This window comes from Macrobrachium nipponense, chromosome 10 (genome assembly GCF_015104395.2).
Source record: "Macrobrachium nipponense isolate FS-2020 chromosome 10, ASM1510439v2, whole genome shotgun sequence".
NCBI classification, from domain to species: Eukaryota; Metazoa; Arthropoda; class Malacostraca; order Decapoda; family Palaemonidae; genus Macrobrachium; species Macrobrachium nipponense.
The window spans coordinates 72,630,944-72,649,591 of NC_087204.1; the positions used below are offsets into that span (position 1 = coordinate 72,630,944).

The following is an 18,648-nucleotide window of genomic DNA, read 5'->3' on the forward strand; positions in this document are numbered from 1 at the left end:
TCTCTACCTCGCTGGCAACTCTAGTAAAGCAGAAGCAGACTTGGGTGACAGTAATCACGAAGTCAGCTATTGCTAACAGGTAAGGAACCAAGATATCAATCATCTGCATGCATATGTTTCCTAAAATTTTATTCTGTCTCTTCCCACCTCCAAAGGTGGGATTCAGCTACAGTAGAGACCCGGTTCACGACCGTATTAGAAAACTCGACATAATCGGATTTCGCCACTAAATTTCCAATAACGTGTATCTGTTTTCAACCAAAAAACCAGTTTCCGACCCCGACCATATGATGTTTGTAACAAAACTGTTTCCGCCAGCCGCCGCTAGTTGGCGTCATCCAGTGCTACCAAATGTAGCATAATTTTCATGTTTTTTTTAGCATAATTTGATCCAAGAATTGGAGCTTAGCATAATTCCTTTCACACTTAGGGTTTTAGTACAATTTTAGAATGTATTTTCACTAAAATTTTAAATAAAATGCAGAACATTCCTCAATTTCATACACAGCTATAGTGAATATATATATCTTCATAGTGAAATTGCCTCAAAAGCATCACTAACAAATGAGTTAATTGCTAAGTTTGAACCCAACTAAGGAATGTTAAATTTTTTTGAATATAAATAAATACCACAGTGGCATGACAAACGATCAGTAAAGTGTTAATAATGTTTTTTCTTCATGAGTAAAGAATTACTTTTTTTTCCTTTGTTAAGTTTTACTTTTTTCAGTAGTTATCATGCGACCCCCAAATTTTCACCAATAAACAGTGGTTTTATCATGTATCTCATGTATCATGCAGTTCCTTTTCCGAGAGCGTTAGTTCGTAAGGTTGGTGGTTTGGCATGCTAATGGCAGAGTCATTCAGATGTGTGCTGCTGCTAGTCAAGTTACGGTAATTTCTTACTAATCTCGAGAATTTAATAGAAAATCTCAAGATTAAAAAAGAATCCCCAAGATAATAAAATAATTGTAAAAATAACACGCCTTTGAGTCGTAAATCTCTCTCTCTCTCTCTCTCTCTCTCTCTCTCTCTCTCTCTCTCTCTCTCTCAGGAATAAATACTGTAATTTGAGTCTTTCACCAACAGGTATCAGTAAATGTGTAGACATTGTGTGCGTGTTTAAAAAAATGTGCAGTACACATTCCGATGTTTCGGTTTTGGGAATTTTTCAGATTTCGGAAATGTGAGGTCAGATGCATAATCAAAAACTTCACTACTGCAGCAAAAACATTTTTTCCCTTTATGTTTTTCATTATTGTTATTTATTATTACAGTTTATTTAAATAAATATTAATATAATACTGTTAAATGAATGTGAGATAACTAAAATCACCTATAACTAAAAAAAATAGTGGGACGATTAATATCAATGTTTCACTAATACTATTATTTTCAAAACAAACATTCCGTAAAACGCAAAAAATATATAGTACATGACAATCAAATATAATAATGTTTTGCTGTTCAACTTGTTGAATTTTAAACAATAAGTATGACTATATAATATATTTCACAATATCGATCTTGAAGTTGAAGAGTCGTAAAATTTTGAGGATGGTCCGGGAAAAGGATTTGTACTTCGTGACTACGTATCGCTACAACACCATGTGGTATTTTCATACCACCATATTGATGACGCATCGCTACGACACACTCGTATTTTTCATACCCCTATTCATTAAAGTTAAAATGATCATATTATATTATTGTTTTCACGAAGAAATAATTATATAAAGAAAATTATTGAGTAATTTTTGCCGTCAGCAGTCAGAAAATCACGAACATGGTAACGTTCAAAACTAGTGCCATCCACGGCATATGTCTATAAATAGAACAGAAGCAGAGGGCATTCATTGGATAACAGATCTCCATGGCTACCAACCAACCAATCAGGTGTTAGTTATACTACTCTGTGAATTTCTTAGAATGAACGTTTACACACGCGAAGCTAACGATGATGTGTGTGTTTTGCATACAATACGTAGTTTTAGTTTTATTAGTGTAGTAGTTTTACTGATTACATGAAGAATAGAATGATTCCTTCTCATTACTTTGAATGCAAAATGGTTTGAAGATTCTTCCGCAAAAAGAAAAGAAAAAATTTCTTTAGAAGATGATACCTATTTACTAACGCGGTTGACATAGCTTCAAAACAAAATTCAGCTCTTTAATCTCTGGAAAAATGTTAATCTTTCTGTCTGCTGGTCACAACCTTTATATCCCCGGCGACTAACAACAACTGTTTTGGTCCTCCCACGTGTTTGATCGCATATCTGCCAAATTTATAACAACAACAGAGATAAAACCATTTCTCCCATTACAAATATCAAATATTATCTTTTCCGTTACGCAGAATTCTAGATAAATTACGTAAGTTCACGATTGATAAAGTTTTTTTTATGTAATAACAAGAAACGGAGTCAGATTTTCTATACCATGGCATCTCATTTTGGTGCTGTTGCGAATATTTCAACTAGTTCCACGTGCCTTTAAATCCATACTGACTGTACAGTCTGGAGGCAGTTCTCCCTTCTACACATATCTTGATTTCTTAATATCGTAGGTATAGAATAAATTGGTGAGCAAGGAAATATGAAATAAAGCATAACAGAGTAAGTTTGGACGAGTGAGAAAAATAAACAATCGTATACAAACAGATTCTCTCTCTCTCTCTCTCTCTCTCTGACAAAATAATAGATAAGAAACAATGACTGAATATTGCTTGAATGCGATATGGCAAAGTTTTGGCCTGACTGAAGTGTGGAGTGACTTTGACACCGACTACAAGTTATTCCTGGTCATCTCACAGCCATGGATAGACATGAACTTCACAGCCGAGAAAGGGCAATCGTATACAAATAATAGGATGGAAAATGCGAAATGCGGGCCTATGTTGTCCCATAAAAAAAGCTCTCGCATGGACAGCTGAGGATTTAGGAGGAGAGAGAGAGAGAGAGAGAGAGAGAGAGAGAGAGAGAGAGAGAGAGAGAGAGAGAGAGAGAGAGAGCAGGGCCGAATAGGAAGGAGATTGTACCTGGGAATGAAAACCCCTTATAATCTTATAATCTTATAATTATAGCCTCGGGGTTTGTCTCAAGGACATTCAAAGGTCTGTCAAACACCGGCAGTTGTTGTTATTGTAAAATTAGCATAAGGGCAGATCTTTAAAAGCAACGCCAGAGAGCTCGCCACGTGGCAAGACTATACCTTCCATATGAAGATGAAATGATCAAAGATCTGGAGGATGACGAATATGACTGCCTTGATGGCGAAGAATTCAGAGCAGTATTTGATGATACGGACACGGAGAAGCGACTTTGGAGGATTTTTAGTTTATTTTATTTTATGCATTTTTTTTACTTTAATAAATTTTCACTTGACTGCGTATCCTAAAATAAAAGTAATAGTTCAAGTAACAAATGTTTCTTTTACCGAGTAAAACAAAAAGTAAAAATTCCTTCGGTATTGTGCCTTAATCAACTGATTTGGAAATTATAGATGGTTAGACTAGAATAGTTAAACATGCTGTATAAACCAAAATAATGCAAATGGCGCACGATCGCTCTTTTGTATTTTAAAATACAATAGTAATATGAGAATGCATACAATATCACTGGATATAGTGAAGTACAAGTAAAGCATGTCTTTTTAAAAGATCTACTGTTTTCCTCCGGTAGTAACTATCGCAATCTGCCGATTTGGGAAAGCATAGAAGGTACGCTAATTTTATACCGCGTGTATGATGCGACCCCTTTAAAATTAGCTTCAAAATTAGGTTTCAAAAGTCGCATGATATGCGAGTAATACGGTATGTCTGAAGTGATTTTCACACAATTTTCAAGTATTTATTCATTGTGTATGTAATCTGTTAAAGAAAAATGGTGTTTCAGTGGCATGATAATGATCAAGTAATATGTACGTATGTTTTTCTTCTTGAGTAGAGACTGGTTTGTTTGTTTACCTTTTTTTAGTTTTAATTTTTCAGTAACTATCAAAATGTTATCTTTGAAGTAATTTTCACACATTTTCAAGTATTTATTAATTGTGTATGTTACCTGTTAAAGAAAAATGGTTCTCAGTGGCATGATAATGATGCAGTAATAAGTAAAATTTGTGTTTTTCTTCACATTTGTATGTGTGATCTTCACACATTTGTCAAATAGTATACTAGTGATTGCATATCAAATAGTATACTAGTGATTGCGTATGTGATCTGTTAAAGAAAAATACCAAATTTGTAACTAATTTGTATTTTTCATAACTAACAACCTGAGGTCTTAACATTAGGATTTACTAGCGCCAAGCTGGAAACCGTAGAATTAAATTACACTTGTGAGATCCAGGGACTAATGGCATCTATACCAGGTCACGGGGCATGTATACCCAGAATGCCCACGGCTACCTGTGACCCATCAGTTATATTTCTAACCCAGTTTAGACTGCTAGAGGGGTGGTTCGAGGTGGGCCTTTAACTGTTAAGACCTCAGGTTTGTTAGTTATGAAAAATACAAATTAGTTACAAATTTGGTATTTGTTCAGACACGAAACAAACCTTCGGTCTTAACATTAGGATAGACTTACTATTGGAGGGAGGTAATGTCTCTACAACTGACTGGAAGTTTGCCACCTTATCCATTTCCGAATATATAGGGACATTCTAGAGAATGGACAATGAACCTAGGACCAAAGATATAAGCGGATCTATTGGTTTCCTCCCACTGGGTGTAGATACCATTCTACTGTTTACTCTTGTCCCTTGCTACTGGATCCACCTTCACACCCTCTTTTCCTTATTATCCAGAGGGGTGTGTTGCTACTGAAAAGTATATCATCAGCTAAGATAGCTTCACAGTATGGCTGACCATCTCACCTGCATCTAGTCCGTTCCAGCACATGACGGTACTCTCCTTCATACTGCCCGTAGTTAAAGGAGTAGGAAGAAAGTAGTAAAGAAAAAAGACCAGTCATCCATTCATTCTACTTTCATACCTTCATCTTAGACTAGACGCAAACTGACCCGCCAGGGGCACTGGATGAACTATATCACTTGTTGGGCCGCCACCACTGGACCCAAGGAAAAGGTGTCCAAGGATCTATGGGCAACATCTTTCAAATAAAATGAGGTGAAAGTTGTTTGGCGCTTCCACACGCCAGCTTTCAGAATTTTAATCCACAGAAATGGTTCTTCTTAAATGCCAGGGAGACTCACACCCATGATGTCATGAGCTCTAGCTCCCACCTGGCTATCTGACCCTCTGTCTTCTGCAGTATAAGCATTTCTGATTGTCTCCCTTAGCCAAAATGATATTGTATTCTTGGACACTTCCTTCTTGTTCCGTCCTGTACTTACGAACAACCTCTGGCCCCCCGGCCTGAGGTGCCTTGTTCTCTTTAAGTACTCCCTTAGTGCCCTGACGGGGCACAGGAGCATTTCAGCTTTGTCGTTGTCTACAAAGTCTGCCAAGGAAGGTATGGTAAAGGAGTCGGATCTGCCGTCTACTATTGTTGTATTTTGGGTCTTTGCCACGAATTCTGGGACAAACTCACACACCATTGATCTCCAACCTCTCGAGTGCTTTATGAGATATGAGAGGCCATGTAGTCCTCCCCCACCCTTTGGTTGAAGCCAGGGCCAATAAGAAGACTGTCTTCAGGTCAGGCTCCTATCCGTGGACTGCCTTAGTGGTTCGTAAGGGGGTTTTGTCAGACTACTCAGTACCTTGGTCAGATCCCAATCTGGGGCTTTTAGCTCCTTTGGTGGGCATGACTGTTCAAAGCTCCTCATCAGCATGGCCAACTCCCATGAAGACGATATGTCCACTCCTTTCATTCGTAAGACTGAGGCTAGAGCAGCCCTGTACCCCTTCACTGCAGATACAGACATATGTTTTTTCTGTTCTGAGATATATCAGAAAGTCTGCTAACTGCTGAATAGTGGTACCGAGTGGAGACACGTTCCCCCTACGACACCAATCACAGTATGCTGACCACTTCCCTTGGTATACTGTCGCAGATGATTTTCTGATATTACCTGCCATCTGAGTTGCTGCTTTCTGCGAAAAACCCTCGCTCTCGGAGGAGATACTTGACAGTCTCCACCCGTGAAGCGATAGGGACTTCACCGACTGGTGGTACCTCTCCACGTGAGGCTGACACAGAAGGTTTGCTCCATGGAGGTAACTCTCTTGGCACATCTACTAGAGTTCCAGTAGGTCTGGAAACCACTCTGCTTTCGGCCATAACGGGGCTACCAGGGTCATCTTGAGGTTCTGAGACCGCATTACCCTGTTCAGAACCTGACGGATTAGACAAAATGGAGGAAATGCGTACACGTCCAGATTGTCCCAGGGGTGTTGTAGCGCATCTTCTGCTGCTGCCTCTGCGTCCGGGACTACTGAACAATACACTTCCAACTTTTTGTTGTACCTGGTTGCGAATAGGTCTATGATCGGTCCTTCCCACAACATGAGCATCCTGTCCACTACCTGTTGGTGTAGGGACCACTCCGTTCCAGAATCTGATCCCTGCGGCTCAACTTGTCGGCCACTATGTTTCTTTTTCCCGGAATATACCTGGCCTTGATGTCTACCAGGTCTCTATAGCCCACTGGTGAAGTTGAACTGTCATACATTTAACTGCCGAGAAACTAGGCCTCCTTGCTTGTTTATATAAGCTACTACTGTGGTGTTGTCTGACATCAATACCACCAAGTGTCCCTTTACTCTCTCCCTGAATTCTTGTAGAGCCAGGAAAGCTGCTTTCAACTCCAGCACGTTTATATGGAGTTCTCTGTCCTTGCAACTCCATTTTGCTGACACCATCAACTCCTCCATATGGGCTCCCCAGCCTTCTAGTGACGCATCCGAGAACAGCAAGAGGTCTGGGGAGGATTGTTGAAGGGGGACACCCACTGTCAGATTGTCGTCGTCCACCCACCACAGCAAGTCTTTCCTCACTTCTGCCGACAAGGGAATTTGCTCGTACGGGTGATCTACTGTTGGTGACCAAAACTCCTTCATCCTCCATTGTAGGGACCGAAGGTGTAGCCTTCCTTGTGGTACTAGCTTCTCCAGGGAGGTTAGGATTCCCAGCACCACCTGCCACTGTCTTGCTGGCTGTGTCTGCTTTCCCAGAAAGGCATTCACCACTTGTTTGCATTTCTGTACTCTTTGGTCTGTTGGGAATACTTGGCTTGTGTTGTGTCTATCACCATTCCCAGATATTCCAAAACGTTGACTTGGATCCAGCTGCGACTTCTGCTGATTCACCACAATACCTAGGCTGTGACAAAGCTGCAGGAGGGCCGCCCTGTCCCTGATAATTTCTCCCTGGACTTTGCTATCACCAGCCAATCGTCCAGATATCTTATCAGCCTGATCCCCTGAGCGTGCGCCCACGCCGACACGAGGTGAACACTCTTGTAAAAACTTGAGGAGACGTTGTCAATCCGAAGCACAGGACCTTGAACTCGAAAGCTTTCCCTGCAAGACTGAAGCGGAGAAATTTCCTTGAAGACTGATGGACTGGTATCTGAAAGTATGCGTCCTTTAGATCGACTATCTCATAAAGTCTCCGATTCTGACTGCTTGTAGAACCGTTTTCGGAGTTTCCATCTTGAAACTGGCTTTCCTTATAAACAGATTCAGCGTTGACAGGTCTATTACTGTCCTCCACTCACCCCGTTGGCTTTGGGTACCAGGAAAATCCTGCTGTAAGCCTTTTGTCGACTGCATACTTGTTGCACAGCTCCTTTCTCCATCATCTTCTTCACTTCGTCCTGCAGAATAGTGGCCTTCTGAGATTTGTGGGCATAAGTGACGTGGGGTAATGGTTGATCTGTCAGGGGCGGGGTTATCCTCAGAACGGAAATCAAATACCCGATCCATGGAGAACATCCACCACCCACTGCTCTGCCCCTAGTTCCTGCCACACCTTCCAGTGATTTGCCAGGCAACCCCCCACTGGTGTGGCCGAGTGATGGGAGGCGCCCATCCTACATCTTCTTGAGCCTCTCCCCCTTCCCCTATTGCCCCTTCCTCTGTTGTTTCTATTGTGAAAGGGCCGATGAGTTATCCTCTTTGGGAAGAGGGTCTTGTGACTCTATTAGGGATGCTATGTCTCACTGGTTTCTTTCGAGACATCTGCTGTTGTCTTCCCTCCAAAGGAATAGTTTGACTGTTAGAGGTTTTCCTAACTGCCTGTTGCACCAACCTATCGTTAGTGTCCATCCTTCTTCTATCTATCGCTTCTTCCAGTATGACCTCTGGCAACAGTAGTTGCGATTCCAAGATATCCCCATTCCTCATTGCTAACAGGGAATCCAAATCCACATTGCGGCTTAGTCTAGCCAATGCTGCATCTCTCCTCATTAGCAGGATATTTGCCCAAACATTGGCACTTACGTTTGTCAGGTACGCAATCGCCTTGGACCCTGACTGTAGTAATCTAATGAACAATGGTTCATCTACTACTTTCCTTGTTGCTTCCGAGGATGCAATTTTCGCCACTGCTGTTGACCAAAGGTCTAACCAGGACGCAGCCTGAAAGACAGAAGAAGCTGTTGCTTCTAACGTGGCAGCCTCTTGGTACGTCATCGAAGGGCACTCCATTTTAACCTGATCCAAGGTTAATCCAGGCCTTAACCTTACAACATTAGGGTTCATTTGTCTAGACAGCAAAGGGACCTTCGTGTCGTATAATATTTCCTTTGCTTTATCATTGGAGGGGGAATAAATTTTAAATGATCTATTAGATCTTAAGGAATTATCCCTCCCTGCAATCTTTGCGTTCACGTGTTGCAAGACCGATTCCGCATGACTCGAACAAGGCAATTCATACGACACCTTGGTATCCCTCGTTTAGTCCAAACGCCATGTCAATTCCAGGAGGAAGCATACTGGCCGGTGTTTCTGTCTTCTCCGAAAGGCTATTGAATTGACGAATCAAATCAATAACCTCTGCATACGAGGCCAGAAACTCTTGGTTTTCTCCTTCCTCCGGCTCTAGTGTACCACTCTCACGTCACGAGAGATGTTGTCTCGCCTCTATCTTCTGACAGACGGCCCGGAATTCCACGGCCGCCTGCCCCTACGGCCGCGGGCGGTCTTTGATCTTTGCTGGCCGCTGTTGGCTCGATCCCAGATAGTCAGCAGGGGAACGAGAACGTCTCACTCTCTCTCTGCTCACGGATCTAGAGCGAGAATCTCGTCTAGATCTCCAAGATGAAGGCTCCCTTGAGACAGAGGTAAGTTCGTCTTTATTAGCATTGGCATCGTTTTCGAGCGTCGGTGAGCCCGGCCTCGGCCTTCTATCCAGACGGACACTGCCTTCCACGAACGTATCCGCCGAGGTTGCCAACTCTCTATTTTTCGTACTTTTAATAGGAGCTTTATCGTCCTTCGTACGTATTTTGAACGGCCTTACGGGCGAAACTGGGACTGCTGATTCCATCCTCTGCTGCACCTTTCGCCGCCAACATCGATTTTACCAGAGGTATCGCAGTTTTTGCGATCCGAACTGGCAACTCCGCCTCGGCCGCTAGCTCGCCGGCCGTCACCTCTCTCGCTTGTTCGGACTCTTGTGAACGGCTTCGTCTGGCAACCTTGTGCTTAATAGCCACTGATTTTCCGACCTTCTTGCTGACTTGGAAATGACAGTCTCCGTCCGAGGAACTCCCGAATCCTCCTCCAACGCTTGACTGGCGCTCGCCGTGACGTTATCGGACTTAGCGATGACGCCGAACTAGAGGAAGAAGACGAAGAAGGCGAATCACACTTTTTCTTTTTGTCTCTCTTATTCATTCTCTCCTCTATATCCTGTAACTTCTGCATTACAGTTTGCATTGACGGATCAGAAGGCGTATTAGCGTCTGGGTGCAGCGAAAAAGGCCGAGAATCGGTCTGTGACGTCATCACGCCTGCCATCTCAGAGTGTGACGTATGTTGTGACGTCATCCCTCTCGTAGGAGAGACAGAGGTTTCTGCTGGTAACCGCACGTTTGCTGCCAAATTACCTCCCACGTTCTGCATCGCTGTAAATACTGAGTGGGATGGAGAAGCAGCGGCATTAATTCCCATAAATTGCAAGCCCGGGGGATGAGGAACATTCAGCGCTGCCGGACCCTGCTGGAACCGTGACGTCATATAATGCGCAAGCAGACCATCCAAGGTTGGTACGCCTGGTAGGCCCAGCGCTGACCACGTACCATCTAACCTATTGCGCTTGCGTAGCAGGAGCCTGGAACAAAGATGGCGGATCTCCCCCTCTACTTGCTGGGAACAAAGGAGAGTGCAAATTATTCATAAAATTACCCAAGGCCCCTCCTGACGTTTCCGATACAGAACCGCTAGGAGAAACCGAAGGGGTATGAGACAATTCAAAAGCAGGTGGAGAAACATATGGAGCAGCCTGGTTTATTACCGATACAAAAGAAGCCGGTAAGATTTGGTCATCCAAAGATGGCGTCACCCCCTTTCTTTTGTATTGGCTTTTCCCATAGAACTTCTTCCACTGTTCCACCGACCAACGCGACAAACAGAAACACGGATTAGTAATCGTACATACGTTTTCCCTGCACCTACTACACGTTGGGATGCGGATCCGTCGACACCGAGGTTAGGAACCTAGAACAAGGGAAGCCACTGACTCCTGGGCATTTCCTTTGTCTCCTCCTCGAAGCAGTAGACGATCCCGATGTTGAGGCAAAATTCTCCATCATACCACGTATACACTCTTACCACACACTGATCACACTTGGAGAAAGAAAAGGAAAAAATGAAAAATAAAAAATGAAATGGATAAAGAACGGGCAAACTGAAAAACCGGCTTTAAATGAGATAGACAGTAACACGTCTTATCTTAAAGGCGGTAGAAAATAACTGATGGGTCACAGGTAGCCGTGGGCATTCTGGGTATACATGCCCCGTGACCTGGTATAGATGCCATTAGTCCTGGATCTCAAAAGTGTAATTTTAATTCTACCCGGTTTCCAGCTTGGCGCTAGTAAATCCTAATGTTAAGACCGAAGGTTTGTTTCGTGTATGAACAAATGGTGTTTTATTTCGAGTTTGCTAACATGTAAAGATCATCAAATTATTAGTTATAATATTGTCTGTTCGTCACTTTGTATCATTTCACCTAATATATAAGTGTTTTAAATTTCCATTACATCGTTGTTTTAGCTCAAATGTATTAGAGAAATGAGATAATGATAGATTAATAGCATAATTCTTGCACAAAATTGCATATATTTGGCATAAATTCTTGCTTGGACCGACTAGCATTATGATGCTCTTTGTGATACGAAAGTATCATTTTGATACTTTTTCAAAAAAGTTTACTCTTTTACGACGCCGGTTAGAATGATACGAAATGGGAATTTTTGCTAAAAAATATGATACTTTCTTACGTTTTTACTAAGCAGATTGGTTATTTTCTATCTTTGTAATTTTCCATTACTTATTTATATGCACATTTCCCTAAACATAGGTTTTGGAATCCTAATTTTTATCTAATCAGAAAATATCATCCTCCAATGTTGTCCAGGGCCGGTGTTAGGAACTGTGCCGAATTCATGCTTCCTCTCTCCCTCCAAACTCCTACACATGTTTACCCCTTCTTAAATGCTAAGTACGGGATACAGTACACAAAGACCTCTTAAGGATGCCCTTTGAAGGATTTAGAGCAAAACAATCTAGTGGAGGTTGTTCATTGCTGCCAGGTGTATCATGAGACAAAAACATTACTACTGGCTATCTATGTTCAAACCCTTTGCTATTGTTACTCTCTGAAATACATAATGGAAAAGTGTTTACATGGCATCTCGCGTTTTCCTTCTTCAAAACGTTTCCATCATTTCCAACTCCAAAATAAACCTTAAGTTTCGTCTATCCTCTCTTCTGCACGAAAGTGATGAGCGAAAGAAAGATTTAATTAAGCACCCTTGCTTGATTTTTTTTTTTCAAGCTTAAACCTACGTATTCTAAAATGCAATACGCATTTAAGTGTTAGGTTGGGAGTGAAGGCAATGTTACGTACGTAGGTTACATGTGCGGTTCGGTAGCGAATGCAATCTTTAAGCTTGCCGGTAAAGAAGAGGTTAGCCATAGCTTAAATCAGAGAAGCCACTATGCCATATTAAGTGCGTAGTTATTAAGAAATTTAAGACTAATCTTTTATGTCGTACTGTAATACGTCAATGTTTACGTGTAAGATTTTGTAGTGAAACCTGTTTACGTACGTAACATGTTCGGTTCGGTAGCAACGCAATCTAAGCTTTTTAAGCTTGCCGGTAAAGAAGAAGTTAACCTTAGTTTAACTCAGAAGCCGCTACGGTATACATTAATTATAGAAAGTAAGTAGATTCTTTTATGTCTACTGGAAAAATACGTCATTGTTTACGTGTGAGATTTGGTCGTGAAACCACTGTTACATACGTAACGTGTGCTGTTCGGGTGAGCGAACGCAATCTTAAGCTTGTTGGTAAAGAGGAGGTTAGCCTTAGCTTAAATCAGAGAAGCCGCTATGGTATAGAATAATGATAGAAATTACGACGATTCTTTTATGTCTACTGTTAAAAGACGTCAATGTATGAGATCTGGTAGTGACACAGTTTACATATGTATAACGCGTGCGCGGTGACGAACGCAATCTGTATGCTTGGTTTATAAGCGTCCTCGTAAAAAAAAAAAAAAAAAAGAGGATAGCTTGATATTAAACTCAAGAGATACTGGTACGTAATGGTATTAATTGTCAAAGTCCAATAAGCTTGAAACCAGCCCTGATATTGGACAATTTGCCGTAAAAGACGCACCTTTTTTATAAGGACATTTATGAAACAAAATCGTTAGTATCATAACATTTACTGAAAGATAATTTTCAATCGATTTTGTATATAGTATTGCAGTCGACTCCGACTCCGTATAAGATTTACTATAAATTACTGTAATATCGAATGTAAACGTTTCTAGGCTTATAGCAACAATATGGTTTGTTTACTACCATAGTCCCGCTATAAACCACCAGGGCTGCGTTATGGTTTGTTTACATCCTTAAATGCCGACTTACTGTAGGCAAATTTTCGTAAGTTTTTGAAAAATATAAATTGGGTTTAATTTTAATAGTTTATTAATATACTTTAATAATTAGACTTGCTTTTCAATGTTTTTATTATGTTAGCAACACGTTTTATGCCTGCCCACTACACTACGTTCTACTTACTATTTACCTAGGTAGCCTATGGCGCTTGGTCAACAATGGTTGGATGCAGGCCAGTTTTCTTTTATACTGTATATTACACATTTAAAATTATAAATATACGTTTAACATGATATTTATTTAACTTTTAACTTATTTAGTTGTAATTTACATGTAATGTATTGTATAAAAAGGCAAGGTTAGGGTAATAACTGATGGTCAAGAACGGATTAATCCATTTTCAGTTATTTCTTATGGGAAAACTTGATTCAGTTCTCGAAATAATCGAATTTCGACGCTCCTTCTGGAACGAATTATCGTCGAGAACCGAGGCTCTACTGTATATATATATCTCACAGGTAAGTTTCATGAGCAAAATGATATTGTTATGATACAATAAAGTTTGTTCATACTTACCTGGCAGATATATATATTCAAAGTACCCACCCACCTGCCCTCAGGAGACAGTGGGAATAAAAATCTGAACAGAAAATGGGAATGGTTCCTGATACCCGCCTCCCAGCGGCGGGAATGGGTACTAACCACCTGACTCCCACTACGTGTGTCGTAAGTTTTTTTAAATTCTGTCGGACTTCGGAAGAATACAGCTATATATATATCTGCCAGGTAAGTATGAACAAACTATTGTATCATTACAATATCATTTTAAAGACTGCATTTGTTACTGATACCTATGTGTTTGACCAAACTCAAGATTTAATAAAATCCTCCGCTGTCATTCACTGATGTGCAGTAATCTATAAGGTGGTAAGCATGCCTCACCTGGTATAAAAGTGATTTCTAAGAATGGGAGAGCTACTTATAAAGAGTAGCAAAGTTGCTGATTCACTTATTGTCCTTGTTCATTACTCTGCAGCCACACTACTCAAAGTTATTCAGAAGGAAAACTTCAACTAAATAGGAGCTGGTTTAAAAATACTTCCATTGCTTTGTAGGGTCCCAAACAGACTCACACATCTCTATCTTACCTGGCCAGCTAATCTCCTCACAAAAAACATCTCTGCACACCAAATGCATACGTACAACAATCCAGCATACATCATGCATTTTGTACATATATTTTCACTCATAACACTGTATGTTAAATGTATCTTTATCACCACATGCATTACAATGTCAGTATTTCAACCATATGTAACATAGCTTCAGGCATGCCTCGTACATCAATTTATATGCATCATTCTACCCTTCAACAAGCACAAATGATTTTATTGTCACCTCTGTTTAATTTAGCATGTCAGACACTACATTTCTGTTCGCAAGAGCTATTGATCTGTCCTTTGTTTGGTTACTGAATAAATCAGTAGCTCCTTTCTGTTGTTGTCTGAATAATTCAGTAAGTTTGTATATGCAGCTGCTTACTCATTCCTTCACTACAGCTTAAAATGTCGTAAGTGCTCTTACATAATAGACCTTCATTTTTCACAAATACTAAATGGCTGGCAATTAAAGAAAGAAATCCATATAGGACTGTACCGCCAAGAGATTTGTTAGAATGGAGAGGGGAAAAAAAAAAAAAAAAAAAAAAAAAAAAAAAAAAAATTGCAGGTCACCTTACCTCTTCCTCTAAAAGGAAATCATACTGTTTTTCTTCTCCATTCTTACCAATTTTTTTTTTCATAGAGGCATAAAATCATTGAACTGTATATCACAAAGAAAAGCCATAAAGTTGGGTACGTGTATACAAAAGCAACATCCCCTAACTGATTCTCTGACATTCAAAACTACCATATTTTCACTAACAGAATTATTTATAATTCATGTTAAACCAACCAACTGCAACTGTGTTAGTTTGCTAAAGAGGTCTAGTACCTGCAATAATGAGCGGTGAAAGTTTACTTTGTTTACCTCGTAGCTGTCCATGCTCTGGGACTGTGATAAGCATAGTCATCAGAAGGTATTTTTTTTCTTTGGGCATCTATGACAGTATTGCTGTACTTGCATCAAAACTGTGTATCTCAGCCCATTACATGGTCCTACAAAAGTCAAGGGTTTTTTCTTCCACTTCCTGGTAACCTAACCACACCATAAAGGAACTATGTGTACAATCCATTGATGCTATCTACCCAAGCACATCTGAAGTATTATTGAGGCAGTCTCCAGTTATTGGCAGTCTCAGTAATAATGGCAATCTGGTTTATGGTGCTTGTGTAACACCATATAACTGGCCATTTATGCACCATAACATGCTGAGTTTTAGTTATCAGTGACCAGAAGGTGCTAATAATCATTATGGCATCCTAACATACCTAACAGGGGCGCCATTAACCACTTATCGGTGCCGTAAGTGCCATAAATTGCTGGTTTCGGTTCATTGCGGTTTTCGCTTATCAGCACCCAGCCAAGAACGGAACCCTCCCCCTTCCCCCCGATAACCGGGGACTGCCTGTGCTCAACCCTTCCCCTTCAAACCAAAATAAGAACAGTTATAATCATCAAGTAATCTAACCAGACCACTGAACTAATTACGTAACAATACTCTTACAGGGTTGACAACAGCCAGCATACTCACCCACACTGTGACAAGGTTTTGTTGTCATCAAAACCTTTCTGGCCAACAACAATTGTGCCTAAATCTCTCATTCTTGGAAGTGGCTTTGACAGTTCTGGAACCACTAAACTAAACTCGAACACAGTCCCTCTCCTCTTAGCATCTGAATTCACTTCCTGGACCAATGAACAGATCTCATTGAGGGTAGCATCCATCCTGAAGTTTAATACAAATATAAAGTATTAGAACAGAGGATAAATCTATAACATAAACTCGCAATTTGTCAACATATTAGAAATGTCATTTTATACAAAACAACAGCATTACATGATACAGATTATGAGATTTTCATAAAATATTTACCATACAGTACTTAGTATACTATACACGAAATTCTCCAGTTAAGCAAGTTAAAATAATACTATAAAGAAGGGCATTAAGTGCTGTAATGCAATCTCTAAAATGACAGACTTCATACTACACATAGTTTGTCCCTTCTTTGACATACTGCTTGACTTACACCTGCACTTACAAGCAAAACAAACAATTGAGCATACTTTCTTCTCTCTGGATTATTTATGGGCTATTAATACTTTGATTATATCAACATTTGTTTTCAGTAAAGCATACCTAAATTCTTTACTTATTTTATATGTATTCACATATATTGTATTGTAATTCCCTATTTTAGTGCTGGTAATGCATGGGCAGGCAGCTGTAATATAGTAAGTCACTGTTTTTATTCCAAGGTGGCTGTGACAAGCCATAGTATTTATACTGTACTATTCACCAAGTCACATCTAGATACACTTGCAGGGCTCTCCCAAGCCCAAAAGATTTCCTCCTGAATGAAACTTGAAAACCAGAGGAAGAAAAACTCACTGCTGCACTATGAAACAACTGTCTGAGGAGGCGGCGAGTGAGATGAAAGAAAATATGAATCCAGGTGAAATAAAAGGAATGAAAAGGGGTTGAAGGGCTGCTACAAAAAAATCCTTAAGTGACGTGTACCATAGTTGCACTGACAGCACTAACCCCCACTACAGGGTAAAGCTGGAGCAACTGGACATTTACGAGGAAAAAGTAGCCAAGCGGCAGAATGGATGAAAGGTTAACGGTAGAGCAATGCACCTGGGGGAGAAGGAATATACTGTAAAAGTCCTACTGCTATTTGCAGTGCGTGCATTAAGGAAGACAATTTGCAAGTAGTAACCCCTACTGCAGCAAACAAAAATAATGTGAATATGGTAAGTAAAAACAATGGACAAAACTGTCTACAGTGGGGCATCGCTTATTCACGGATCAGTATTCACGGATCCAGTTAATCACTGGGTTTTTTTTCTTGGACCGTTTCTCATGTTACACTCACTGGTATGAATCGCTGGCATCACGGGTTTTGTTGTGTTGCGTATGCGATGTTTTTCGGTAGGCTAACCCTCGGCCGTGGTCCGATAACTACCAACATTCATTTAAAGACTCATATAATGATATTAACTGACAATAAAGGTAATAAAACCATTCTCACCTAATATATTATTGTCCTATCTTCGAAATAAATAGCCTATTCAAGGTTTATGTACGACGTTCATTGGTAGGCTAAGCGTAGTTGCAGTGCGATAACCACCAACGTACACAAACATTCACATTATGATATTAATTGACAATAAAGGTAATAAAACCATTCTTACCATATATATTATAGTCATATCTTCATAATAAATAGCCTATTCGAAGAATAATTCCACATCATTGCACTCAACTTATCGTCGGAGTGGCCAGCCACAAAATGTAAGCCATATACCTTTAAGTACGAAAATGGTTTATGTATACGGTTGCGTTCAAAGCGACATTTTTTGTTTTGATAAACTTTTAGAAATTTTAATAGTAGTGGTAGTGTAATTACAGTAGTAATAACATTAAGGCTAAAATTAATTCGAACTTCATTATTATTTTGGCAGTATTCGTATATAACTTCTCTGAACAATGAAGTCATACAAACGCTATTTGTCATAGATTATCGTAAGTATTGCTGTTTGTTATTGGCGACGAAGCGTAAACGAAATACATAAAAGCATTTTTTACCTTATATATTATCGTCATATCTTCATAATAAAAAGGCTATTCGTGGAGTAATTCCATATCAGTGAAATCAATTTTATCTATGCGAGGCCAGCCAGCTGACAAAATGTACGTACGTATATGAAAATCAAATTATGGTAGCGTTCACAGCAAGATTATCTTTCGAAATTTTTATAGTACTATTCATGCTACGTAGTAATAATGTTTGGAATATACGTAACATTAATTTTCAATACAAAATATCATCGTTATTTTGGTAGTGAATAATAGTTTAGAATTATCATACATACACTGCATTGTTATGGGTTTGTGCCAGTGATAACAACCAAAATAACGTTCTCCTTTAACCTGTTAAGCGTCCTCCCCGGATGAGCTCGCTGCTAACGTACCGTCACGCTTTTTTTTGTAATCAGCGATCATAGCACTGATGATAGTTTTTCAAAGTTAATATTGATTTTTATGTTTATTATTCTTACTGTAATTAAGTGTAGGAAATTCTCTCTCTCTCTCTCTCTCTCTCTCTCTCGGAGTCCAGTCACTCGGCAAAGAAAATTCATCTTCACTCCCGCTATTGGAAGAAAAGTTTGTATCATCACTGGAGGATTCAGAACTAGAGCTCTCATCATCAAATAGGTTATCAATATCAGACTCCTCATCTAGTATTTGAATGATCTCACCTGAAGAAATACGCCTCCTCTTTGGGACATTCATTGTGAAAGACGCGAAATCCAATTTGTCTCGATAAACGCCGAAGCGTATTGAAAGAAAACCAACAGGGACAGGCAGTTTTTTAGCATAAGCGACCACCAGGAAAGAGTTGCCAGGCTGGAAATAAGTTCCCCGTGTGCTGAGAGTGTTAC

The 18,648-nt window shown here is 40.1% G+C and overlaps 1 protein-coding gene across 2 annotated transcripts in view; it reads right to left on the bottom strand.

Moving 5' to 3' along the window:
- Window positions 1–18,648, bottom strand: part of LOC135223689 (histone deacetylase complex subunit SAP18-like) — a 57,308-nt gene that overhangs the window by 7,705 nt on the left and 30,955 nt on the right. For both annotated transcript variants that reach the window (XM_064262388.1, XM_064262389.1), the window contains exon 3: window positions 15,731–15,925. In XM_064262388.1, coding sequence (XP_064118458.1) covers window positions 15,731–15,925 — 195 coding nt within the window. The remainder of the gene's footprint in view (window positions 1–15,730; window positions 15,926–18,648) is intronic.